Genomic DNA, 23,868 nt, shown 5'->3' with positions numbered 1-23,868 from the left:
TTACCATTATTTCCCCTGTGTAATCAGCGTCGATGACCCCTGGGAGCACAATCAGTCCTGCTAAACCTGTCGAGGAACGTCCCATAAGAAGCGCACCAACCTTGCTGTTTTCGTGAATTATAGGTCCATATATCCGCGTCGGTATCTTGTAAACTGCCGAGGTCGATAACGTGATATCTATTGCAGCTGGTAGATCGAAGCCGAGGCTTCCTCGGGTTGCTGGGGCAGGGAGCTGGCAGATAGCGCCGGCCCGGCCATTTGTGTCCCTGCGCGGGGGCCCCTCGCGCTGTTCCTGCCGTTTTTTTGGAACCAGCAGGCCGCGTCATTGTGGGATGCCGACTGGCAGCGGTTACACCAGACGATGGCAGAGCAGTTTCGTCGGTTATGTCCTTGTGCATGGCATCGTGGACAGACCGAGCTGGAAAGGGGTTGACCGTTCGCGTGATTGCGCTGAGGTCGGCGATTACGTCTTCCATTGTTGGACAGTTTCTGGGCTACCGCCGCAAGGAGCTGATGGGTAGGTTCCAGCGCAGCTGCGAAGGCGTCAGCCATCCCTCGATGTTGCTGGTGTTGGGACGCTCTGGCGGCGACATCCAGCATGTCAGATACCGACGCTGTTCTTGGCAGTGTCGAGAGTAACGCTTTTAGTTTGGGATTCGCGTTCTCGAACGCCAATAATTTGAACATGGATTCGCGTTGATCGTTGGTCAAGTCTGACTGAGCCGTGACTGATCGCCACAGCCGGTCAATGAAGTTCTGGAAGGGTTCATTCGGCCCTTGCTTCACGTTAGTGAACGATGGTCCGGGGTGCGGTTCTGGAACTGCATAAAGTGCCTGGCGTGCCAGGCTTGCCGCGGCATGGTGAAGCTCACGCGGATATTGTAGTTGCACGCTGACTTCTGCAAAGCGTCCAGAGCCAGTTAGCATTTCTGCTGTGATACCCGCCAGCGGATCTCCGGGTGCCCTAGCGCGGTTTACTTCCGCCGCAGCGAGGCGTTCCCACTCTCTTAGCCAGATGAACTGCTGGGAGGGGGTTAATAGGTATCTGGCTAGGCTGCGGCAGTCGTAAGGGCTGTTTGTGTCGGAGGTAAACAGCCAATCTAGGACAGCCCGGCCGCCCTCCGATCTTAACCCCTGCTCTTTGATGACCTTCCGTGCCTGCTGCAAGGTCTTCCACGAGTGCTGCTCAAAGATTGGTTGGTTATTCATGTCCTGCAGCACCGGGCACGCGACAGGGGTGGGATCCCATTCGCCTTCCAAGATGGCATCTCGGATGATACCGGACCATCGCCCTGGGCGACCGGTAGTAGCTCCCTGGGCGTTTTGCAGTCGCCGCAGCGGGGTCGGGGCATCATCCTCGTCATCCGTCAGGGTAGGTGGGTCCCTGTATCGCTGAAAAGCTGGGTTTTTGGCCTTTCGTGGGGCTGGGGGCGGCGCCGGGGATGTCTCTCTGTGGCAGCTCGATGTGCTGCACGCCGCGGTCTCTGCCTCGCTATTTTTTGGTGTCTCATCCGGGCCGAGATCTGCCAGCAATTCGGCTACGCTTTTGTGGGGCTTCCCTGTCATGCCCTTTATGGCAGGCATGCCATTGTCCAACCCCAGCCCCAGACACACGTGTTTTGTTGCGCCTTCCTCGGCGGGTGGTGCCGAGGGAGTCACGGCGGGTACATTTTTGGGCGCTAATTCCTCAAGCGGTGGCGCCGAGGGGATCACCGCGGACACTTTCTTAGGGGGGAATGCCTCAGTTTTTAGTAATGGAGGTGTGGTGGTGGCGAGTGCCGCCTTCACCTCAGTTTTCATCATTTCCAATAGGCCGCATACGACTCGCCAGGTGTTATCGGCGCCAATGATGTCGCCGTTAATTTCTTTAGAATTGAGGTCTGCCAGTAGGTCGTAGACCTCTTCCCACAAGTCTCGGGCTTTGGCTGGACCCGGGGAGCCAGGGAGCTCCTGGCTCTCCGCTTGTGCCGCGATTTTCTCAGTGGCGGCAGCTTCAGTGGGTTTACTGGTAGTAAGACCCATCTCTTGGCAAAAAGGCTTGGTAAGTGTGAATAAGAGAAAGAAGGGGTCTCTCTTACCCTACTTTCCCGAGTTCCAGGAGAAGGATGAGAAGTTCGCTCGGAGAGGAGGGCTTAGGCGAGGGTCTATGCCCGCATTCTCCACCAGATGTTGCAGGAGAAGAACTTCGAAGTGATGGTAAGCTCAGAGTGAGGACTGGCTCGGTAGAGGACTGGCCAGCAACCAGCACGGCTGCGAACCTGCTTCAGAGTGAGCCCCTTGCCAGTCTCAAGCCCCACCTTTTATTGGCCCTTGATCATGCGCACTTGGGCCAGCCCTAACTGGGCACAGGTGGAGCTGAGCACCGGCTGAGCTCATTACTCGGCAGGTCCTGCCACCTGCTGCCTACACTTGAGATTGCAAGATTTCAAAGGTAAGTTTGTACATGGTCTTATAAATTGTGGTCTGGTGCTTAATGACTTCACAATAGCCCTCCACGACACATCTCCAAAGCCTAACCTGTATTCTGCAAAATGATGGTTATCAGCCTAGAAGGGTACAGAACTCTCCTGAAATGCACTTTAATTTTTCCGCTGCAGAAGACATTTCTATAAAGTCTTACTACTAGGCACTTCTCCTGCTCTCTGATCTGGTAGAACTGCTTCTGATTGAGTCTTTTGACAGTATAGCACTGTTTGGAATGACTAATGCCAAGATTAGGTGAGGTGAAGGTACCTCAAGGCAAACTAATAGCTTAACAGGACTGCAACCTCTAGCAGGATCTTAAAAGCACAAAATAAAATGCTGAGAGTAGTATCCAGTGCCTCTTGTACTATCTGGGGTCGAAATGAATTTTAACTATTAAAAATATAAGGAACACCGTCCATGTGGTGGTTCTGCTTCCCCAGCATACACTAGAACTACTAAACAGAAACAGACTAGAGTAATAGTTTCTTGATGAAATAGACTTACAGCCACAGTACTCATCATCAGCTGTTAGGAGATAAAACCATAGAATTTTAGAAATCATGCAAAAAAAATTGCATGCTGTTAGCTGTAATGCTTTGTGACAGCTCTTCTTTTTCCTCTGAAACATGTCCTGTAACATCCCTAAGCCTCAGCACCTCCATCTATAAAACAGAATTAATAACATCTTTCTAATCTACCAAATCTTTGTGAGGGCAAACAAATTCCATGGTGGGAGTTTTTCAATACTTTCATTGAGGCAGTCACCTCTGCTAAGTATACAAATACATACTTGACACAAAGTTGGAGCTTTGTAAGCAGGACATGCATTTACAGAAGGGTGCAAGGAAGGGGAAGCGGGGGACACAGAGGCCATGGTGGGGAAGAGGGACTCAGAAAATGACAGTGGCCCTCCAAGCTTTGGGAAGGAGCCAGTCCTACTGTAACATCTCACAAGTCCTGCTGCTGAGTTAGGCTTAACCATGCTCAACTCCTGCCTACCCCTTCTGTACATGCACAGAGGGGAGAAAAACCATGAAACTTATATTGCAAATTCAGGACAGTAACAGACAGCACAAACTTGGGATGTTTTTTCCCTTTGTTGGTTTGCTTCTCCGGTATTAACTTTTACAAGGTCCTACAGTTTCTGTTTACTTTGGTCACCCTGTGATTGCTGAGATACCAAATAAAAACAAAAAGAATTAAAAAGAAAAAGGAAAACAAAGAGGAGTGTTAGGAATAAATGAACAGAGAGGACTCGGTTAGTAAAGTACAGGCAGTTCTTTTCCCTTGACATGGCTCGACACTTAAAGTCTTTCATTGCCAGGGTTACAAAAAGCTTTTCACAAGCATTTCTGGTTGGGAATATAGTATTTCTTCCTAGTGACACTATTTTGTTTGTCTTGGCATGCAGGCATTGTAATCAAGCCTATATATTACAGGACTGTGCCCTAGCACAAATGGCAGACATTTCAAATCCTATTTACTTAGGTTTCTTCCCTGCCCAACAAATTGTCTAAAAATAGATAGCCAAGACCTCATACTTTACATCTACGTCATTCCTTGTGGCTTAAGTGAGGTAAGGAATGTCGTTTTCCTCTCCTCTTTCACTAACTGTTTCAATCTTTAAGTAAACAGATCCCCCTTCCTCCTCCCCCTCTCTTTTCTGTCTTGCTTGTGAACAGCCAGCAAGCTACAAAAGCCTTATTATGACAATGTTTTCTGTCTTTTGCTTCTGTCACACTTCTATTGCTTGAGATAAGGGCACTGGAATTGCTGTCCAGGTATATCTTTTGCCATCCATGTCCTTCTCCAATCACGGTAACCCACTGGCATTTCTGTTCCTCCCCAGTAGACTTTAGCTCTAAGTGGTTTGTCCTTGGAATGATAGTCCAGGTTTGGTTTCAGAAAGGGTTTATCCTACCTTCCAGATTATAGAATACTGGAATGGCAGCCTCTGAGAACTTGATGGGATGCAGTTCTGCAGTAGACAATGAATTAGCACAAAGGATGCTGTTGTCATCAATGAAGAACTGAGGTACTGCCATAATTAAACTGCACCCTACAGGAAAGGGTTTCTGAAAATAGCTTTCAGACAAGTAGGTCTAACAGATGCAACCAACATACAAGTATTTATGCTGCTTAACATTTCCTGTGGCTCAACTAGAATAGCTTTTATGTTCCCCAGCATTTAATCAGTATAGAAATGGTAGCACAACCCTAAAAAGGCTTTCAGGGGACTTGGACTTGAGTATTATGTTGGAAGAATGTTTAAAGAGTGGGATGGACAACAAAAGAAACATAGTTCATGAAATAAGAGGGAATGAGTTTTCAAAAACCTTTATGAGCACAATAACTTTTTTTTTTAAAGGCAGACTGAGTAGCAGAAAGGGATTTCTAGAACAAAAATTACTTTGGGTTTAGTCACACTGAAAGTGAAGCCAGCAGTGATGGAGAGATGTACTCAGGGTCTCACACAGAGTCAGCTCCTGCTCTGTCCAACTGTTAAGACTAATTAAACTATAGCAACTAGCTCAATCATTTTATTTAATAAGGCCTTATCTTATGGTCTGTCACAATGAAAGTAAAGAATGACAGGATCCAGTATAACACAAGGAGCAATTAAATAGGTCAAACTCTGCACCTGGAGGCTACAATACTTGTGAAGTGATGGTATGCCAGCAGGCATGAGCATGCCCTATGCCTTTATCTTCTGTATATCATAAGAACTACAGGACTTTTGTTTTCCTATAGAAAAACTAAAGAAAGAAAATCTAAAATAAAGAAAACAAGAGACTGAATGAAGAGGGTTTGTTTTTTTTTACATATGCATGGTTAGCCCAGGGATAAGAAACAGATCTAAAGATTTTTGTCCTAGTTAAACAGTGTGACTACTTCAAATTTCCCAGGAAAAGTAAACACCCTAGTCTGACCTGAAGGTTTGTGAGGCCAAAATCCTCAGTCTTTTTTATTTTTTTTTTTAATGGCTTATTCTTTCATTGTCTATACATTCTTCTCTGTCTATAAATTACATAATCACAAACCCAAACCAAAATGCTCATTGCAACCTGACAGGGCAAAGGAAATGTTACAGAGCAGGGAAGACTTCCCCCTTTTTGAGCCACCTATTGGTCCCTACTCTTGCAGTGCCCTTGGGCTACGCAGGAAGGATGATCTACTCACAGCAGACGACAGATGGATGGTGACATTAGATGTGACAGGAAGTTGTATAACTTTGCAGGACTGTTATTTTGCCACTGAGACACACGTGTCACTAAGCCACGGACACCTGGAAAGCAGCTCATGAGCTCTGGACTAATAGTGACACGGCTCTTTTACCCCCAAGTGCCTGACATTTTGTGTTAAGTCACAGTCTTTCCAAGCAGGTATACAGTCTATCTGAATTGATCTGAAGGGGAATAGAAAAGGACAGGAGATAAGCTTGATCTCAGACTTTAGTCTGTTGCCTGAGACAGAATTTAGCAAAAAAAAAAAAAAAAAAAAAAAAAAAAAAAAAGCCATCAAACATTAAAATTTTCCAAGTCATTTAGTATATTTGTCTATATTATACTTTTTCTTCTTCCTGGTTATTCGTAACCACCATGACATGGAAAAGATGGCAAAGTCCAAAAACTTCACTCTGACCTTTCCCAGAATTTGGGTATGAGAGATCCTGAAACCCTGGTCTGAGCTGGAAAAGCATGAGAATCTGTGTCTATCACTCACACATCTTATTCTGCCCAGGTTTTTAAGCCTTATGCTATGTTATAGCGTTAGGGCTCTCTCTCATTACACTGCCTAAATGCAGTAAGAAGATGAACTTCACTTCCAAAGCAAGTCAGTCCCCAAGTAAGTATATGATGTATGACGCTTCCAAATTACTCTTTTATTGATGCTGAAGTTATTTTTGGCAGACGAAGGGAAGTTTTTCCTTCCCCCCCCCCCCCCTTTTTTTTTTCTCCAATCACACAGGATTACGTACGTCTGCACAGTAATCTAATGCCCTGCGGGCAACTCAGTACCTTGCTCAGAGGTTTTTAAGTAAAGTTAGGATGAAAGCCTCCACGTTTATGTCTTTTGGCGAAAAAACACCATAAAACAACAAAACAAAAGCCTCCAGTAAGAGGTTAAGCTAAATAACTTATTATGATATAGGAAAGTGGAGTAAGCTTCCCGTTTTTTTTAAATATATAGTTGCGGGTTTTTTGTTTTTTTTTTTTCTCCCCCTGGCTTGCTTGTGACCCACCAAACAGACCACCCCAAGAAACTGTGCTGTGATGTCGAGACATTCACAAAGGGCTGGGAAAAGGGTGAATGTCACCGCAGGGAGAACCAGCGATACCTGCCCCAAACTCTCCCGTATAACCCCCGCGACAACCGGGCTGGCACCGCAAGCCACCGGGAAGCGCGCCGACCCACCCGCCGGGCATCTGCATTTTGGGGTGCTCCCACCAGCACCCCAGAAGCACCCAGGCGGGCCCCTGTTTGCCCTTTACCGCTGTCCCCTTCCTTTTCCCCTCCCCTCCCCTCTTAGTGGCTCTATACCCAGTGCAGGAAAAGGAGCGGGGAAGGCTCAGCCGCCCCCCTCCCCATCACCCCCTTCCCACCGGGCTGTACCCTCTCGCCCGAAGGGACCCCAGAGTCGCCCACCCCCTGTCAGCGAGGAGAGCCGTGAGGCTCTCAACACCCTCCCCGGCCGCCGCCTCACCTTGTACTTCATGGCTGCGGAGGACTGAAGGGTCGTGACCACAACTACCACACCGCTCCGTGCCGCATCACCCCCGACGCCTCTCCGGGGGCCTCTCCGAGCCCCGCCGCTCGCCCGGCCGCCAGGCTGCCCCGCTCCTTTGCATAGCGGCCCTCCCATTGGAGACTCGGGAGAGAGGGAGGGGGAACAAGGCGGAGCCTTCCCGCCCCTCGAACCCCGGCCGGTGGCGCCGAATGCCGTGGGCGCTGAGGGGAGGGACAGGGATGGGTGGTGGTCACTTCCCCCCCCTCCCTGACCCTGCTCTATACAGAGGGAGAAGCAGCCCTGCGGAAGGGCAGGGCAGGGCCGGCAGCCCCGCTTCCTGGGCACTTCGCTGTAGGAGTGATATAGATCGGAGTGCTGGAGCGTGTCCAGGGAAGGAGAGGCTGAAGGAGCTGGGGTTGTTCTGGAGAAGAGGAGGCTGAGAGGAGACCTTATTGCTCTCTATAACCACCTCAAGGGAGGTTGGAGCGAGAAGGGAGAAAGCCTCCTTAGTGATCTGTGATCTTAGTGAGGGAATGGATGGAAGCTGCGCCAGGGAAGATTCAGGCTGGATGTTAGGAAACGTTTTTTTCACTGAGAGGGTTGTCAGGTATTGGAATGGCCCAGGACAATGGTGGAGTCACCATCCCTGGAGGCATTTAAAAGCCTTTTGCACCTGGTCCTTAAGGACATGGTTTAGTAGTTGACTGTGGTGTTGGTCAAAGGTTGGACTGGATGATCTTGGAGGTCTCTTCCAACCTAAAACATTCTGTGATTCTGTCAGCCAATGTCACTCACCCAATGCTCCAGTTCTCCGCGTGGAACGGGATGCCCGAAACAAAAGGCTTTCTGTCACCCACCCCCCGGCTGCTGCCTCTGCTGCCCTGGGGGATTTCTGGGCCTGTTGAGGTTCAAAGGCAGCCCTGGGAAGAGTGGCTCCCAAGTGATAAAGTGGTGAGGCACTAAAACCCTCCCGCACAGCCTGGCCTGGCCTGGGGGCTGAAGGGCCGGGTCCTGCCCTGCCAGACAGACTGCATGGAGCCACCTGCATGATGCTGAATTCTCCTGGTGCTGTGAAACCCCTTCCCCCCGTTGCTTCCAGAATTGCCTTTTTATACCACAGCTTTTGGAAGGGTTGAACACTTCATGCTACTCTGTTCTTGTCTTCCTGTTCAAGTTTTGTTCTCAATTGTCTGCATCTCAAACTAAAATTCTAAGTGTTCGGTTTGTCTGGGGAAAGCCTGATGTTTAAAGACTTGATTAGACACCCAGAGGTCAAGATACCTTAAATGATCTAGAGATGTCCATTGTAAAGAATGACCGTGACAAATAAGGAGTATTTGAAAGAGAGTGATAATTAACTCTGGTATCTTAGGGGCAGATAGAGCAGGGGAAAGAAATGTGTGGAGATTCTCCATCCTTTTAAGTCAGACACCTCCATCAGGCATGATTAATAAGGTGCACAAAATAGTAGTCTCTGTGTATGGGATGCAGTGCAGCTTGTTTGGATGAACAGGAAATAAATTCTCTCCTTTTTGCTAAATTTGCATCTAATCCAACATCTCTAGGTCACAGATGGACTCAAGACTATTTCTGGTGGCCTAAGGAAAAACAGTAAAGAAGAATCTTGTACTACCAGATTACCAACATAACTTCATTCCATACTACAGTGATATCCTTAAATTCTTATGCAACTAATCCTCCAGAGAGGGATCCTATTGCTGAAATGGCTTCATGGCTTCTAAAGAATGCCATACTTTTATCTGTAATCTCCTTCATTCTCTGTTTCCAAGACAGAATATGTGGTTGTGCTATACAACTTCACTAAATGCATGCAAAATATTTCTTTTTCTATGCTTTCTTCTTGACTGCACGTGCCCTAAGTAGTTCATTGATTAATCCCTGTCAGTATGAAAGATGTCCCAGTGATTAGCAAGAAAAGTGATTTTCTGCTTTCTGCAGAGCAGAGTTTACCACTGTGAGTGGGCTCCTTATGCAGTACTATAGTTTCACTGCCTATAACTCTTTGTAGGGGGGTTTCTCTGGGTTTTTCTTTCTGTTTTTGTTCCGCTGTTGATTCTTCTGATTTTCCAGTAAGATAATTGAAGTAGATAATGTTTTACACATGGTTAGTTTGGGGCAGCATTGCTTTAAGTGTAACATTAAAAAAAAAATCTGCGTAGTTTTAAGAGAATAAAGCTCGTTTGTATGCTGAGACACAGTTCCAGTGGATATGCATAACCAGCTTACTATTAGAAGAGTGCAAATCTCTTAGAAGAGTTTGACCTTTGGTTTTCTTTTTGTGTTGTTTTTGCCTCTCATACTCCAAGGATAAAGAAATTTCTCAAGAGTACAGGGGATGCAGTCGCTAAGGTGTTAGTGTGGTACTGGACTGGCTTATTCCCTGATGAAGCACTGTATAATCTCTTTCTGTGCCACCATTGCTATGAAGATAAATACACTAGAGATTGTAAAACCATGTTAATAAGAACCAGATAAGTATCAGAGACAAAAATAAGAAAACAGGGATCATATTTCTGACTTCACCTACATTTAAATGCAGAGTGCAACTGGTTTCCAGTCAACCCACGAATGGTGATATTTTTCATGTAAGTGGTGGTTTTCCTTTTTCAGAATGCTTTACAATCACATTATGAAACCTAAGCACATCTGAGAAGCTGTGCCTTCTGCTTTTGTTTTAGCTTGCATTGCTTTTAATGTATGTAAAATGTCCCTGACTGATCTTAATATGAGGTGAGCGATGTGTTAATGTAAAATTCTATTTGGGTCGTTCACTTGTATAATTTTACCTTTATAGCTCTCAATAGTTCATACTAAATTTTTTAAATTAGATGCCACTGGGATAACACTTTTGGGCATAAAAACATGAAGTCTAGGGGTGTTGATAGCTACACTTCACAATTCTGAAGGAACAGAGACAAAAATTGGTATTTTACAGGGAGAAAAAGAGCTTGCCATTGCACACCACCTCCTCAGTAAAGTCCCACTGCTCATTTTATTCACACACCCTCCCCCTCTCTCACCTACTCACTCCATTTACCGTCTTAGGTTTTCTTTGCACTTTAAGGGGGTTTTTAATATCTCTTAAGGGTGAAAAACTCCTGCTTAGTGCAAGACTTCTAGCAGAGCTAGCAGCGTGGCAGAGCTCCTCCATCTCTCACGAACAGCAGCAATTAGATACACCTTGAAAGAGAAATTTGTAACTAGGATCCTCGAGCCTCGACACATTACTGTAAGAAGCCAGGAGTGTGACAAGCACACATTTATGGTTAGTGCAAGCACTTTGCTTTTCTTGAGGACCTTGTTGACTGCTGTGCCTTCACTATGTAATATTGTATTTCAGGCATAGTCTTGGAAAGTTTTGAGTTGGTTGCCTTGGATAATCAGCTCAATTATACAATGGAACATGCTGATGAGGAAGCCAAGACCTGGCATTACTGATGTCTGTGTTGTGGAGGCAACTTGAGCTATATAGCCAGGATTTATTACTGCAGGCCCTATTGAAGTTCTCAGGAGGGTAATTCATGTAATGTGTCTTTTTGCTTCACAGCACAGCAATGGCTTGATTCACTGCCTCATATTTTATGCTGCTGCAATTCTAGCAGGGCAGCAAATGGGTTCTGCCACTTTGTCTCGGGCCTGCATCAGTGGCTTTTGTTTGTTTCTTTGCTTTTGCCGAGGGCAATTAATATTCCTCTCTGCTCATTTGGGCAACCTACTGCTTGTCTCCTGCTCCCATACACCGCCCTGATGAGTTTACCCCTTCCTTGATTTCTCACTGCACCACTGGTCTGTGTCCTCCCGGTGCCCTCCTGATCGCCATTTGGGGTTCTGGGGTATTTGGGGGCAGCAGCAGGTGACATGGTAGGACAGCCAAAGGGACTGCTTGCCAGCCAGGCTCTCCAGCTCACCTGCCAAGACCCTCAGCACACAATGTGAGATGGAGCTGTCAGCCAGGCTGGGGAGGGAACACCCAGTGAAGCAAATCACCCACCTATCGCCCTTTGACAATTGATAGGAGAGGAGAACGGGACAGATACCCTATTTTGAAAGGTTGCTCAAACAAAAATCCCTTGTTTCTATTTCCCCGTGACACAACCTGACTAAAGAGAGACACAGCAGAGTGTCTCCAACACAGCTGAGAGAGTCTTTTCAGGAAGGGTCTGTGAACTCTGTGTTTGGGAAACATTAACTATCTTTTTTTTTTTTTTTTTTCCTGCACAAAGCCCTGACTATCCTTTGGATAATGTTGTGTGACATCTGCATGACTTTTTCCTGTCATACTTGGCCGGGGGATTGAGATTAAAATTAATTTAGTTGCAGTACCACTGCACTTTATGAGCAAAGGGGTTGTTGTAATTAGACTTGGTCCTGCTGCCTCTCTAATGCTACCCAGGCTATTTCAGCGGGTATGCAGTGGATGGAAATTCTTCCATATAGAATGGTTTTATGCAGGAATTTGCTTGCTTGGAGAGATCTATTAAAAAAGATGAAATGCTGCTGTTTCCTGAAAAGAACGTTGACAAAAATTCACTCCTAACGTGGGCAGGCTTCTATATCTGCACAAAAAGGCCCCCTCTTCTACCTCATTAGGAGATAATGAGAAAAAGATTTCATTTTCACCCAAAGAAGGGAATATTTTGCATTTCAGCAAACCAAAACAAAGTCTGCTCTGTTTTTCTTTGACCAGTGATGGAAATCTTTTCAAGCAAGCAGTCTATTCCATTTAACAGTAACCAAAGTCTGTCCTGGCAGACAGAGGGGTGAGTAGCTGTTACTGTAGTGGTCAGATTTAAATGCAAGGCTCAAATTGTGAGAATAAGATTTTTAAAGAGAAACACATTTTAAATTTTGACCGTCCTTTTCCATTCCACCTAAGATGCCTTTTAACCACAAGGCTAGTTCACTTGCTTTGCTCTAGAATTCTACATTCCTATAATATATATGAACTAATCTTACAGGCATCCCACCTCCTTTCATGGTAAAGTACAAAAGCTGTTCACATTCTCAAGAAAGGCATTTTATGCAATGTTCCTTCAGGAATCGCTCATTTAACTTTGTAAGTCAACCATCAAGGCCCTGTTTTGTGACCCTCCTTCAGCTAAAGGGAATAAATATGTCTCCTTCTTTCCTCTCTGTTTTTCTTCAAATGCCAGCCAGAAGGAAACATACTGGTGTCCTCCCACCCAAAAGGTTTTGAAAGTGAATCTAGCCTTTGTTTGCCTGAGAAATCACAGAAGGCAGTCAAGAGTTTAGATGTTCTGGCACTGGCTATCACTAAGCCACTATGCTGTCCCAGTGAATAAAAACAAAAAGTCCCTGAAAAGTCTGTTCTGTTTAAAAAAAAAAAAATTAAGCTACAATTCTTACTTGTTATTAGAAGCAGACAATCACCTTCTCATGGGAAGATGAACTTGGGAAATTATGGGACCACTACTAAAACAGGATGAGGGTCCCATCTCATCCTGAAGAAAGAAGAGAATGTAAAATCGAAATGAATTAACTTTATCTCTGGCCCAGTACTAACTGCAGGTGAGGATGTAAATGAAAAGGTTTTCCAGGTCCATGCAGCACAGCAGCTCCCAGGCCTTTCGGCTGGTGTGGAGCACGTGGGTCAGGGGAACTTCACGGAAGAATTTATGGAAGAGGGCAGCAGTCATAGCTGAGCTGCCACTCACACTTTGCAAAGCTGGGACAAGTAAGAGCCCTGCAAACCTCTGCAGATAATGGGTAGGAGAGATGGCAGAAGCTGTGGCTTCAAGGTGGGTGCAGGGCTCTGGCAGACTGGGTTCCCAGTGCTTGCCTGCCCAGGAACCAGTTGTGTTGGGAGGGCAGGAAGAATGTAAGGTATGCGGGGAAGACTGGAGAGAGAAAAGAATGTCAGGATGGAGCACTAACTGGCCTATTCCTCCCAAAGATACTGTCAAAGGGTTATTCATTTCCCAAACAAACAAACGAGTCTAAAAGTCCTGCTTGCAGAATACACTCCTTTATTTTCCCCTCCGGCACTGAATATTTTTAATACATGGGTTAAAAAATACAGGCTTGCTTCCAGACGTGTGGCGTGCATACCATTCAACCTACTGATGCCAAAAGGGGTTGTTTTGTTTTTCTTAAGAAAAGCTGAGAAATAGCATGACTGTGGAGACTGCAAAAGGCTTCTGTTCCCTCTGGTTCACAACTGTGCAGATGAAATATGATAAATGTAACACAGGGAGGCTGCTCAAGAGGAAATGTATGTTTAGGCATCACAGCTTGTTTAAAGTTATAGGAATGAAGAACTGGAACTGGAATTGCTTCAGATGAGCAACTTAAGCAAAAAGCTTAGGCATGTTAAGCTTTTCATGCAGTCATGAGAAGTCACACTGCTAGCATTCAAAAGCTCAGATCTTTACCTGAACTTTCTACTTGAACTTTCCCTAGTTTGGGCAAAACTCTGAAGCTGAGATTTTATTGATGTGGATCATGTTACATTATTCCACCAGGTATTAAAGTTTTAAAAATAGAAGTGAACTGAGTAAGGTTTTTCTTTTCTTTTTGTTTTTGGGTTGGGTTTGTTTGGTTTTGGACCAGAGGAAGCACTTGTCTAAATACTCTTCTCTCTCTTCTGATGTGCACAATGCACACTACTATGACTTGGCAAAAACTCAAAACTGACCTAAAATACGAGCTCTCCTGACTGAAAATTGCCCATCAGTTTTACATATCATCCAAGGAATCATATTGTGACAGAACTAGACAACTGTGTCCATTTCTTTATAAAACCTGTTATTTATTTTCTCTCTGTTTTTGGGAACATTTTGTTGCATTTCTCACTCTCTTTAGTGAAGCTAATCTGCTCTTGTTGTATTTTATATCCTCATGATTTTCCTCCTCCTATTTCTCACCAGCAACTCTTTCATAGCACCAAAAGCATTTCTTCCTGGTAGGGCAGGCAGCTTGGTTGTTGCCCTTTAGCCCACAACCAGTTCTTTCCAGTGGCAGGAGGAAGCAAACATGAAAATTTTGTATAATGCAAAGCGGAGATTTTAAAAACAAAAAAATTCCAAAGGGGAAACTCCATTTTTGCCTTTATCACCAAGCTTCTCATTTAGCCTCAGCCTGGGGGTGTTTTGAGGCTTGAGGAATTTCTAGAGGTTTTCAGAAGAAGGATCTACAACAGGAAAGCAATCATCTTTTCTTTCTTTTACCTTACCCAGATCTATGGAAGTCAGTCAATATCCAGAACAACAGAGTACAGGATATGAAATGTCTCACACTGACTTATTTTTCTCTTCTTTGCCTGTTGGTTTTTAAGCTCTCATCTCCTACTCAGTGCAAATTTGCATATCCACAAAACTGCCAAAAATGGTTATCTTTTCTGCCATCTAAATCCGTTTATGGTCTGCTCTCCCAAAATCATTCTTTAAAGGAAAATGACCAATTTCCAAACCCCTCCTCCTCTTCTTGTTGTTTTTAACAAGCAATTCAGTCCAATGTTTTTTAAATAAAAGATCATTGCATTGCTACGTATTGCAGGACTCTCAGGAAACAACACAAGAAGAGAAGGAACATGGGAACTCTGTCCCCTCTCTTTTCCATTGCTAACTTTTGCAAACTCTGAGTGCTCCCAGCAACGGGGTGAAAAGGACAGAACATGTTCCCATTGCCAAAGCTTCCCTCAGCTTCATCAGGACCAGGATTTGGCCCACACCACGTAGCATCCCAAGCCTTGGCTTCCCTTTAACTGGCTCCTCATCATGGTCTGTCTCTGCCGAGGGAGGCAGTGCTTGCAGATAAGTCAGCTCTGCTGGGTATCTACAGTTATCCTGCTCCTTGCTTCTGTCTGGATATTGACACTTGCACATCTGATAGAAGCACCACTCTTGGGATGACATGAAAGGAAGGCTGCGAATGAGCTTTTCCTGGTCTCTCCTTCAACGCCTACGTTGTATGCTCTGTCTGCCCTTTCTCTCACATCCCTTTTGACTCATGGCATTTGCTCTGGGAGTCTGATGAGGGCTTGAGTCATGAGGGTTGACACAAGGATTTGACTGCTCACCTCCTCAGAGCTCCACCCTGTCTGGGAGTTGGAAAGATCTGTCTCCACCTGTACACTGGTCTGACATGACCATCTGAGTGCTGTAAATGCTGTCTCAGAGACGTGAAAATCAAAAAGATGTGCTGGGAGACCAGGCTTCAGGTATATATATATATATATATATATATATATATATACATGTAGATAGGGATGAAAGGTTTGGAACGAAGCTGGTGGAATGAGCTCCTTAGACTGTTGTTAAAATTTTGTTTTTCTTATTTCTCAGGGGTGGATCTTCTGGTGCAGAGATAAAAAGTGGGAAAGCATATAAAACGCAAGGTACCAGGTGCTGACTCCTGACGTGGGTGAAAGGAAAAGTCTGTGAGAGCAAGTTGCGTTTGTCGGAGCTGTTGTAACCACTGCAGGGAGGAATGGAGGGAGCCATTTCTTTGAATTTGTGGGAAAAGGGAGATGGATGGAGAAATAGACTATTATTAATCAAAATTATGAGAGAGACGTACTCAGGGGCATTAGAGAAACAAAGCACCCCACACCTTACATAGATCAGTACAGATCTGTGCATTTTCTGTCTTTTGAGAAATATGTTCCCCTCCTTACTTTGATATTTAAAACATTCTGCACTTGGTAAAATAAAATAAAATAAAATAAAATAAAATAAAATAAAATAAAATAAAATAAAATAAAATAAAATAAAATAAAATAGTTCTCTAAGAGTGAACCACGTTTTGGTAGCTGCCAAGATAACTTTATGAAGACAGACAAATTTGTGTTAAATTAAAAAATATATATATCATGCTAGAAAGTTATGTAAGATTCTATTTTAAAATCATCTGGTCCTAATTTACTAAATTTACTGCCTCAGAGCTAATGCCAAACTGCTACATTTGATTTATAGAAATACTTTAGCACATTTTTCCATCAGGCTATTGTAGAGTATATTTACTGCCTTTTTATTATTGTTAAAAATGCAGACTTCTTTAAAGGAAAGGAACATTTTTGAAGGGCTTATTGATAGTTTCTCACAGGATGCCAGGAGACATGCAGATAGTAAACAATGCTGTGTGCTTAGGAACATTCCACTCGCTTTTCAACTCCTTCACCAATTTTTTTTCTCTTTGTAATTGAACAAAGTGATCCATCTGGTAAATGGATGTTTGAAAATGTCCGGTTTGTGCCAAACCACTTTTCTTAAGTACAGACTACATTTTTTTCAGTCAAATATTTAAACAGCAGCCGTACTCTGATGCATTGCTAACCATTTAAAAAACACACACAAAACCCAGACAGCAGGCAGGGGAGAGTTGGAGTGGAAGAAAGCTTAACAAATATTCCATTAAAAATCTATCTAAAAATATCATGTTAAACAGCCCTCCTTCTTCTGCTTTCTCTCCCATACAGAGGTTTCCAAATGGGAAATGACTGCTAGGGAGTAGGACCCATACCCTATGTTCAGCAGAGTGATTGGACTCATGCTTAACTTTATCCATGTGCTCAAGCCCTTCCTTATTCTTTCTTATGTATGTGCTTCACTGAACCCAGTTCTCAGTGAGCCCTTGTCCAGTTCTGCAACAGAACTGTGTTCCAGAATATGTTTTTAAGATTTTAAGAAGTCATCGTAGCTCTTTTTCACTTGCTTCCGTCTCTCATTGAACTGATCCACAAAGTTTGCACCATATGCAATGCCTTTCCCTAATTTTTATTCCTCTGTGTATACTGATCTTCTGGACCCAGAAGTGCTAAAATGCTACAAAGTAGAGGGAATTTTCCTGGCATTTCCAGCTTATGCAGAAGTAGGTGGTACTAGATGTCCTCTCTTCTGTAGTAAACTCAGACTGATTCAGATCTCATCTAGCATATAGTCATACTGATAACCCTTCTCTAAAAATACCCATGCAGATACTTGAATCTAGTATTGCCTGCCTTTGTTTTGATACTTCCCTTTCCTCAACCATCTCTACAACTGTGCCCTGTTTAGTCCTAGATTCAAATTCAAAGCCTCCTGAAGTCACACAACTAACTAACCTCAGGGACTTTAACTTCAGCCCTACTTCGAGTCCATAAACTTCCTCCCATTTTGAAGCCCAAATCTCTGAATAATTTTAAAGTTCAGAACATTGTTATTTTTTTTTTTGCCTTGATGCAGTCAGACATCAGACTTTTAAAGCCAGCCTTAAAAAAAAATTCATCAATGCTGTAGAAGTGTCTGATCTCACTAGCAGCACTTCCAGATGAGCTGGGTTTGCACAGCTGAAGAGGCTGCTAGTTCAGTAAAAGACTAAGAGGGTGTAATCCTGGTCCTAGCAAAGCTGACTCCAGTGTGGCTCTGGCTCCATGGTACCCTCTGTTTAGTCTCAGGGTAGAAAAGACTTCCTCATCCATCTCAGTCTCACATTGCCAAGGCAAAATGGATCTCTCTTTGGTATCTATGAGTGTCTTGCCACTGTGTCTGCTTGTAACCTCCCAAGATTTTATGGCATTTCAATTTTGGGAAACAGGTTACTAGGCTGTTGTGTTGGGGGGTTTTCTAGTTGTTATTATAGTTGTTAAAGAAGGACTGTCAGGAAAGTTGTTTGTTGCCCAGCAAAAAAGGGTCCTGGCTGAGAAAATTTCCCTGCAGCTCATCAAGCACAAATTCACTACATCTTCTCAAATGCTTCTGTGATATGCATGCATGAGAGCCACTCATTAAGAAATGAAAGGAGAAAGGGGTAAAAAGGTCACAGCTGGGAAAAGAAATGATTCAGCACTAGTTTTTGCGGGCTGGCATTTGTATTTGGGGGTCAAAGTCAGTGTAAAGTTGTCAGTGTTGTTCTGTGTTCTGCTCTGGAGAGGGGATAACGGCGCAAGACCAGCAAAGTGCTAAAGTCTAAATTTAATTTGACACACCATGAAAATGAGACAATTGTGTGCTAGCTGGTTGAGGTCCAGAGATGTCACCTCCCATTACTATCATTTGTTGAGTCCATGCCAACATTTGTCCATTTTTCACAGTCCCATCCATGCTATGGAAGAATATTCTGGGACTCCCCTTCAGTCTGAGGAAGAGTGGAGCTTTGTTTTTTGGGAGCTAATCCCCTTAAGCCCCTTAAACCACTTCCTCTTCCCATCGCAGTGAGGTTTTCTTAATACCTTTTTGTGTGTTTTGTTTTGTTTTGTTTTCATGACCAGTGCTCTTGGGGCTGTTTCCCTGTCTCCCTGAAAGGTCAGGGCTTCTTTTCTCTGGATTGCCATTCATATGGTGAGTAGCAAGTGCTCCTCCTGCCCCCTTCCCTCAGGCTTTGAGGCTGCTGTGTTTGCTGACCTCAGTGCTGTTCTTTGAGATTGACAGAGGTTATTCAATTAATTCACTCTTTAGAAAAATAAGAGTTCTGTAAAAACAAGTGAGTTTATATCCCTTAGTGCTGTTTATCTCTACTTCACCCAAATGTATGGGTAAATAAAAAGTGTGTCTGTATCTTTCAGTCTTTTCTTTGCACAGTGATACAACAAAAGACACCTGATGCAGAGAGGAATTTTTCCACCTGCAGCTCTGGACACCTTTCAGCTCTATTTGAATGTGTGTCCTGTTGTTTTCCCTTGTAGGGTTTGTTCTGCATGTTAGAAAAAAACCCCAAACATGCATGTGACATGTTTATATAGTCATGGTGCTAGACTTTGGATGTATTGTGTGTAAGCAGGTGTCACCAGATAATCTAAAATATATCAGGTGTCCCATTTTTATAGATATATGTGACATAATCACTTACTTAAACTAGTCATACATCCTAAAGATGCCTAATATAAGCTCAATGAATTTTGCTTCCTTCTCTCTTCCTTACTGCTTTCAAAACAATTTGTGATATTTCTCAGGTGGGTAATTTATTTTCAGAATAATTTGGTGAGGTTTTTTTGTTCATATCATACCTCCATTTTATTAGAAAAATCTACTCTTGAATTTTTTTCTTGCTTGTCATGACTCCATGATCCATTCCCCTTCAAGGTTTCAAAAATGGATGGATTGCAGATAGTGATGAGACCTTTGGACCAGATTGGGTTGTAAAAAAAGTGCTGAGTTGCTAATATGAGGCATCCTCTACATCACAGCCACAACTAATGTGAGGAGAAGAAGGTGGTAAATTTAGCTGTTTTCTTTAGCAGAAGAAAATAAGGGAAGGATTATATATGTTGTAGTCTGCCAGTGGCTTACTGACCACATTGTGGTTTAACTTTGTTTAAAAGAACATCTTGCAGTGTTTAAGTATATATTGGCTTAGAATGGCAGAGATGCAATACACCTATCTCATTCTTAAATGCATTCTCTTGCATTTAAGAAAATTCACTGCATCCCCTCTTCCAGGTTTTTCCCTGGTGTATGTGGTAGGTCAGAAATCTCTGCACTGCTGGCTGTCCTCTGAGACAGAGCAGTAGAATCATCACTATTTTGCAGGAAGGCCAACTGAGGCTCCTGGTGATGTGTTCGTGATCACACAAGAAATGCAAAATATTTTTCAGGTACAGGCAGCCATGAGCTGCATGGCAGGGACAATTGGATCCTCAGCTGTGACAAAATCGCTAATAGGGGAGCAAGGACATGGCTCAATGGGGCTGCTGTATCTTCACTGGATCTCCCTCATTACATCCTTGGCTGTGTTGTAAGGCTACAAGAAGCATCTAGCTGGATTTCCCTTGTTCTTGAGTGTGTCACCTCTCTCCTCAAAAATCAAAGTGGTTCGGAGGTTCAGTTCACTTCAGCCTGTGAAGTTTTGAGGGCTGGGCTCTCAAAAGTAAATGTGGATCCACCATGGATGGGACTGGGCTGCCTGAGCATGGAGTGTATGGACAGGTCTCTGTTGGGACACACAGCTGCAGCTCCAGTAATGCAGTGATATCTCACAGGCCCCATTGTCTTATTCCCACCTTTGCATGGATGGTTGAGAGTTGGGTGACTGAGCCTTTAGAATCCCCTGGATGTCAGGATCACAGCAAAGCTGAGCTGGAGTTTGAGACCTGCATCTTCCCTGTCCACCAATGCATTTCTTGTAGCAGAAGAGAGACACGAAGAGGAGAAAACACATAAAATATTAATCACCACATCTTCAAAATAAGTTTTAGCTGCTTCCAGGTAAAAGTTTGGTACAGGTTTTCAGGGAGTAGGAGAGTTTTTGTAGTCAGAGTAATAATAGTAGAAAAATCCAGGCCTGTTTCTGGGTTCAGCCAAGTGAAAATCAATCCATTGTGAAATTGTCACAGCCTGCTTGCTTAGGCAGCCATGACCTCTGCCACTTTTATCCTGTAAATACAAAGTGGCCTCTTCCCTGGTCCAGCAAGGAACAGAAAATGATTCATTGCAGTCGAGCATCTCAGTGCTTCAAGTAGCCAGTATGTTTTTCCCAGGACTTCTGAAAAGCCTGTTTATTTGATGGGATGCACACAAAAGGCAACGATACAGTAGAGAGAAACAACTCTTTTCAGTTGTTTTCTATATCTGCTACATTTTTATATACTTAAAAACAAGAGACCCCTGAATCCACTACTAATTCAGTGACTTGTGCATCAATATCCTGCTCACTGCACCAGCAGTTTTAACTACCTTGCTAGCTGCAGTGACAAGATGTGTCTTTCTGGTTTTGTAGGGTGAAGTCACATCTATACGTACCTCACACTGGGAGTTTCTAAGTCACATGCTCACATTCAGAAAGGATGTGGTTTTCCTGTTCTGTAGGTTGCAGTGCACCAAAATGCACTCTGAGAAAGCTTCACTGTGTAGTGCCAGCTGTGACAAATGCTTTATCACTATTCTTCACAAAAGGGTGAAAACCACTGTTTCAGCCTTCTGAGCTGCAGCTATCTCACTAGGAAGGCTGGACTTGGGTTTCAGTTGCACACTGAGTCCAGCAGGACATTAGGACAATAACTAGAAGAAAAGAAGGACCGATGGAGACATGCAGCACAATGATTCTTGCCAAAGCACTTAAAAAACTGCTCCTGACTAGCTCTGTCTTCTGCTCATATTAAAGTTGCCACCACAATAAATCTTATCCTCTGGAGCAGGTACCTGACAAGACTTTGCATCTTGGCTTGACTCCATACCCACAAAACTGCACTACACAAGGAATCCTTGCATGCCACTTTTCTGCTTGCCAGACATCTGCTAGGTCCTTGTCAGTGCTTAGGAGGTCTGGTCTCAGCCCTCTGGCTTTGGAGTCTGCTCAGGGCCTTACTGTGCTCACAGGAGGTAATTTCTGCAACCAGTTCTCAGTTGGTTACTACAGGCTTGGAAGACTTCCTAGGAGTATAGGAAAAATGTAGGTGGGGACATCTGCTCCTGAAATGATGGGGAAAAGCAGATGCAGAGGTTCCTCTGAATCTTGATCTGAAAGGGCTGTAGGGTTCCAGTAACTCCTGGCCACTTAACAGGGACTGGCTGTGTCACTGAAGAAGCTTTATTCATTTGCCCAGCCCAATCCTGTTAAATGGAGTAACACAAAAAATAAGATTATCTTCCCTTTTTGCTGGCAGGAAACCATGGTTTGTCACCAGTGCATTTAAATCTTCAGGGAGAGATGCACTCTGCTTTGCTGGGAGATCAGCAGTCCATGGCTCCTTATTCATGAGGACCAAAGGTTCTCTGTCCTCTTTCATGACAGATTTGCTAATAAATTGAGAAGAAAAAGGACCCAGCAAATTAATAACATTCTTCCACCCACTGGCAAGCAGTGGGCACCACCTGTGCTAGATGCTGAGGATAGCCCCAAAGTGACATGGAGATGTCACTTTGACAGCTGTTGAACTGTTGAACATATTCATCACTGAGCTCCTTACTGCTAGCACTGAAATGATGTCTCTTTCTTCTCCCTTAGAGAACAAAAAATTAGGTTTATAATTTTAAAAAATCTCAAAATCATAGTTTTAAACTGTTAAAAAAAAAAAAAAAAAAAAAAAAAAAAAAAAAGAAGTTTTAAGGAAATATTTGGCCAACCTACTAGCAAGTTGATCTTTAGGGACAAACTCTTGAAATTCTTGCCTAATTCCCAGTTTCTAATCTCAGAATGAAAAGTGACCCTTCCCTAAAATCACTACCTGGCTACAAATCATTATTTTAAATCAAGTAGAAGTTGATATTAAAATAACTAGACCAATTATATGCATAACATTTTAATAATCTTTCAGACCAGCACATTTATGCTGAAGTGTCTTCTCTTTATCTCAGTAGAAAATGTTTAGAGCATAATCAGCATACATGGGTTGGGTTCTTTTTCCCATAAACCTTGTTAAAGTGTGGAACGTGGACTTTACAATAACTTGCTTTTGTTCTTGATTTCATCTGGGTTTTTAATGGGATGCACAATGATGTTAAAATGGCTTCTGACCTAAACAGATCTTTGTTCTCCTGGTAGGGCTGGAGACAACATGCAATGACTTAAGAGACAGTAATTGCTGCTGGATCTCTGATACCTTCTCACCTTTCCAACAGAAGGTAGCCTTTTACATAAAGAAGATGTTATTGCAAAACTTAAGCCTATGCTGAAAAAAAGAATGTTGAATCAAGACTGACATGGTAGCATGGGGACTACAAAAGCAAAGGACCAGCTCAGGGCATGTTTTCACTAACCCAGAGGAGGTAGTTACATTCTCCAGATCATTTTTTTATACAAATATAGCCTCAGGTCTGCTGAACTGTTCATAATATTCAACAATAGCAGTTTCTAAAAGCTTTCATTAGTTGAATTTTCACAGTGCATCTTCCAAAACTACCTGTGGCAGTATGCAATATGTATATCTAATCTAATGTTTACAGCCCAGTTTTGCAACTGTGCAGCTTCTTCATGGCACAGTGAAAGAGTTTCAGGAGGGCTTCCATGCTGGGTAGATGTTGTAGTTAATGTGTGCCAGGCCCCCAAGTTTAACAGCAAGGCCTTTTGATGCAGTAGCATTTGAGCATCTCATTTTCTTTCTAATATAACTCAGTAAGTTCAAAGAATACCAGACACAGATAAAAATGGCACTGACCTTTCCACCAAGCCAGCAGTGTTGTTCCATTTTTGCACTCTAGTAAGTGGTTTGAGCACTTCGAAGCCTGCCTGACTCTACATACATTTACCCTTTTTGTTCAATAGTAGTGTAATTTATTTAACATGGAAAAGGCTCCCAGGGAAACTGGATGCTCTTCCCACTGAGCAGCATTCTCAGGATCTGCTCCCAGGTCATTCTCATATCTGAATACTTTTTTTTCTTTTTTTTTTCTTTTTTTTTTTTTCTGAACACATTTTAAATTATTCGTTCTTGCCTTTCATGTAAATATCTAAGTGGTGATGACTGCAAAAGCTCTTACAGAAGTCTTACCATAGGCCAGAAGTCTGTCCATAGGCCAGATTATTAAAACTATCTGTAGAGAAGAATTTACTTTATTTCTGAAGTATCACATTTTGCTTCCATTCTGCTACTCATCAGCTACAGTGTTCTCAGTCAGAGTAACAAAGTGCTCGATTCTGTACCTTCGAAAAAGTTTCTAATTGGTAATGAATTTCTGTCATGCACAAAAAAAAAGGGTGAAACTGGAGTTTATAAGTGTGAGAAAGCATCCCATTTCCAGTTGTGAAGAATACAGATCTTGTGTGGAAGTTTTCTATCCCCC

At 43.5% G+C, this 23,868-nt stretch overlaps 1 protein-coding gene across 2 annotated transcripts in view; it reads right to left on the bottom strand.

Annotated features, from left to right (window-relative positions):
- Nucleotides 1-23,868, bottom strand: part of NEDD9 (neural precursor cell expressed, developmentally down-regulated 9) — a 77,934-nt gene that overhangs the window by 37,715 nt on the left and 16,351 nt on the right. Inside the window, exon 1 of one of the 2 annotated variants that reach the window (XM_071736448.1) lies at nucleotides 7,172-7,345. The exons of the other annotated variant lie outside the window; for it this stretch is intronic. Coding sequence (XP_071592549.1) covers nucleotides 7,172-7,330 — 159 coding nt within the window. The 5' untranslated portion in view covers nucleotides 7,331-7,345. Of the gene's footprint in view, nucleotides 1-7,171; nucleotides 7,346-23,868 lie in introns of those variants that run through there. 2 annotated transcript variants of the gene reach the window in all.

Source organism: Heliangelus exortis, chromosome 2 (genome assembly GCF_036169615.1).
Source record: "Heliangelus exortis chromosome 2, bHelExo1.hap1, whole genome shotgun sequence".
NCBI lineage: Eukaryota > Metazoa > Chordata > Aves > Apodiformes > Trochilidae > Heliangelus > Heliangelus exortis.
This window is presented reverse-complemented; position numbering and strand designations above follow the sequence as displayed.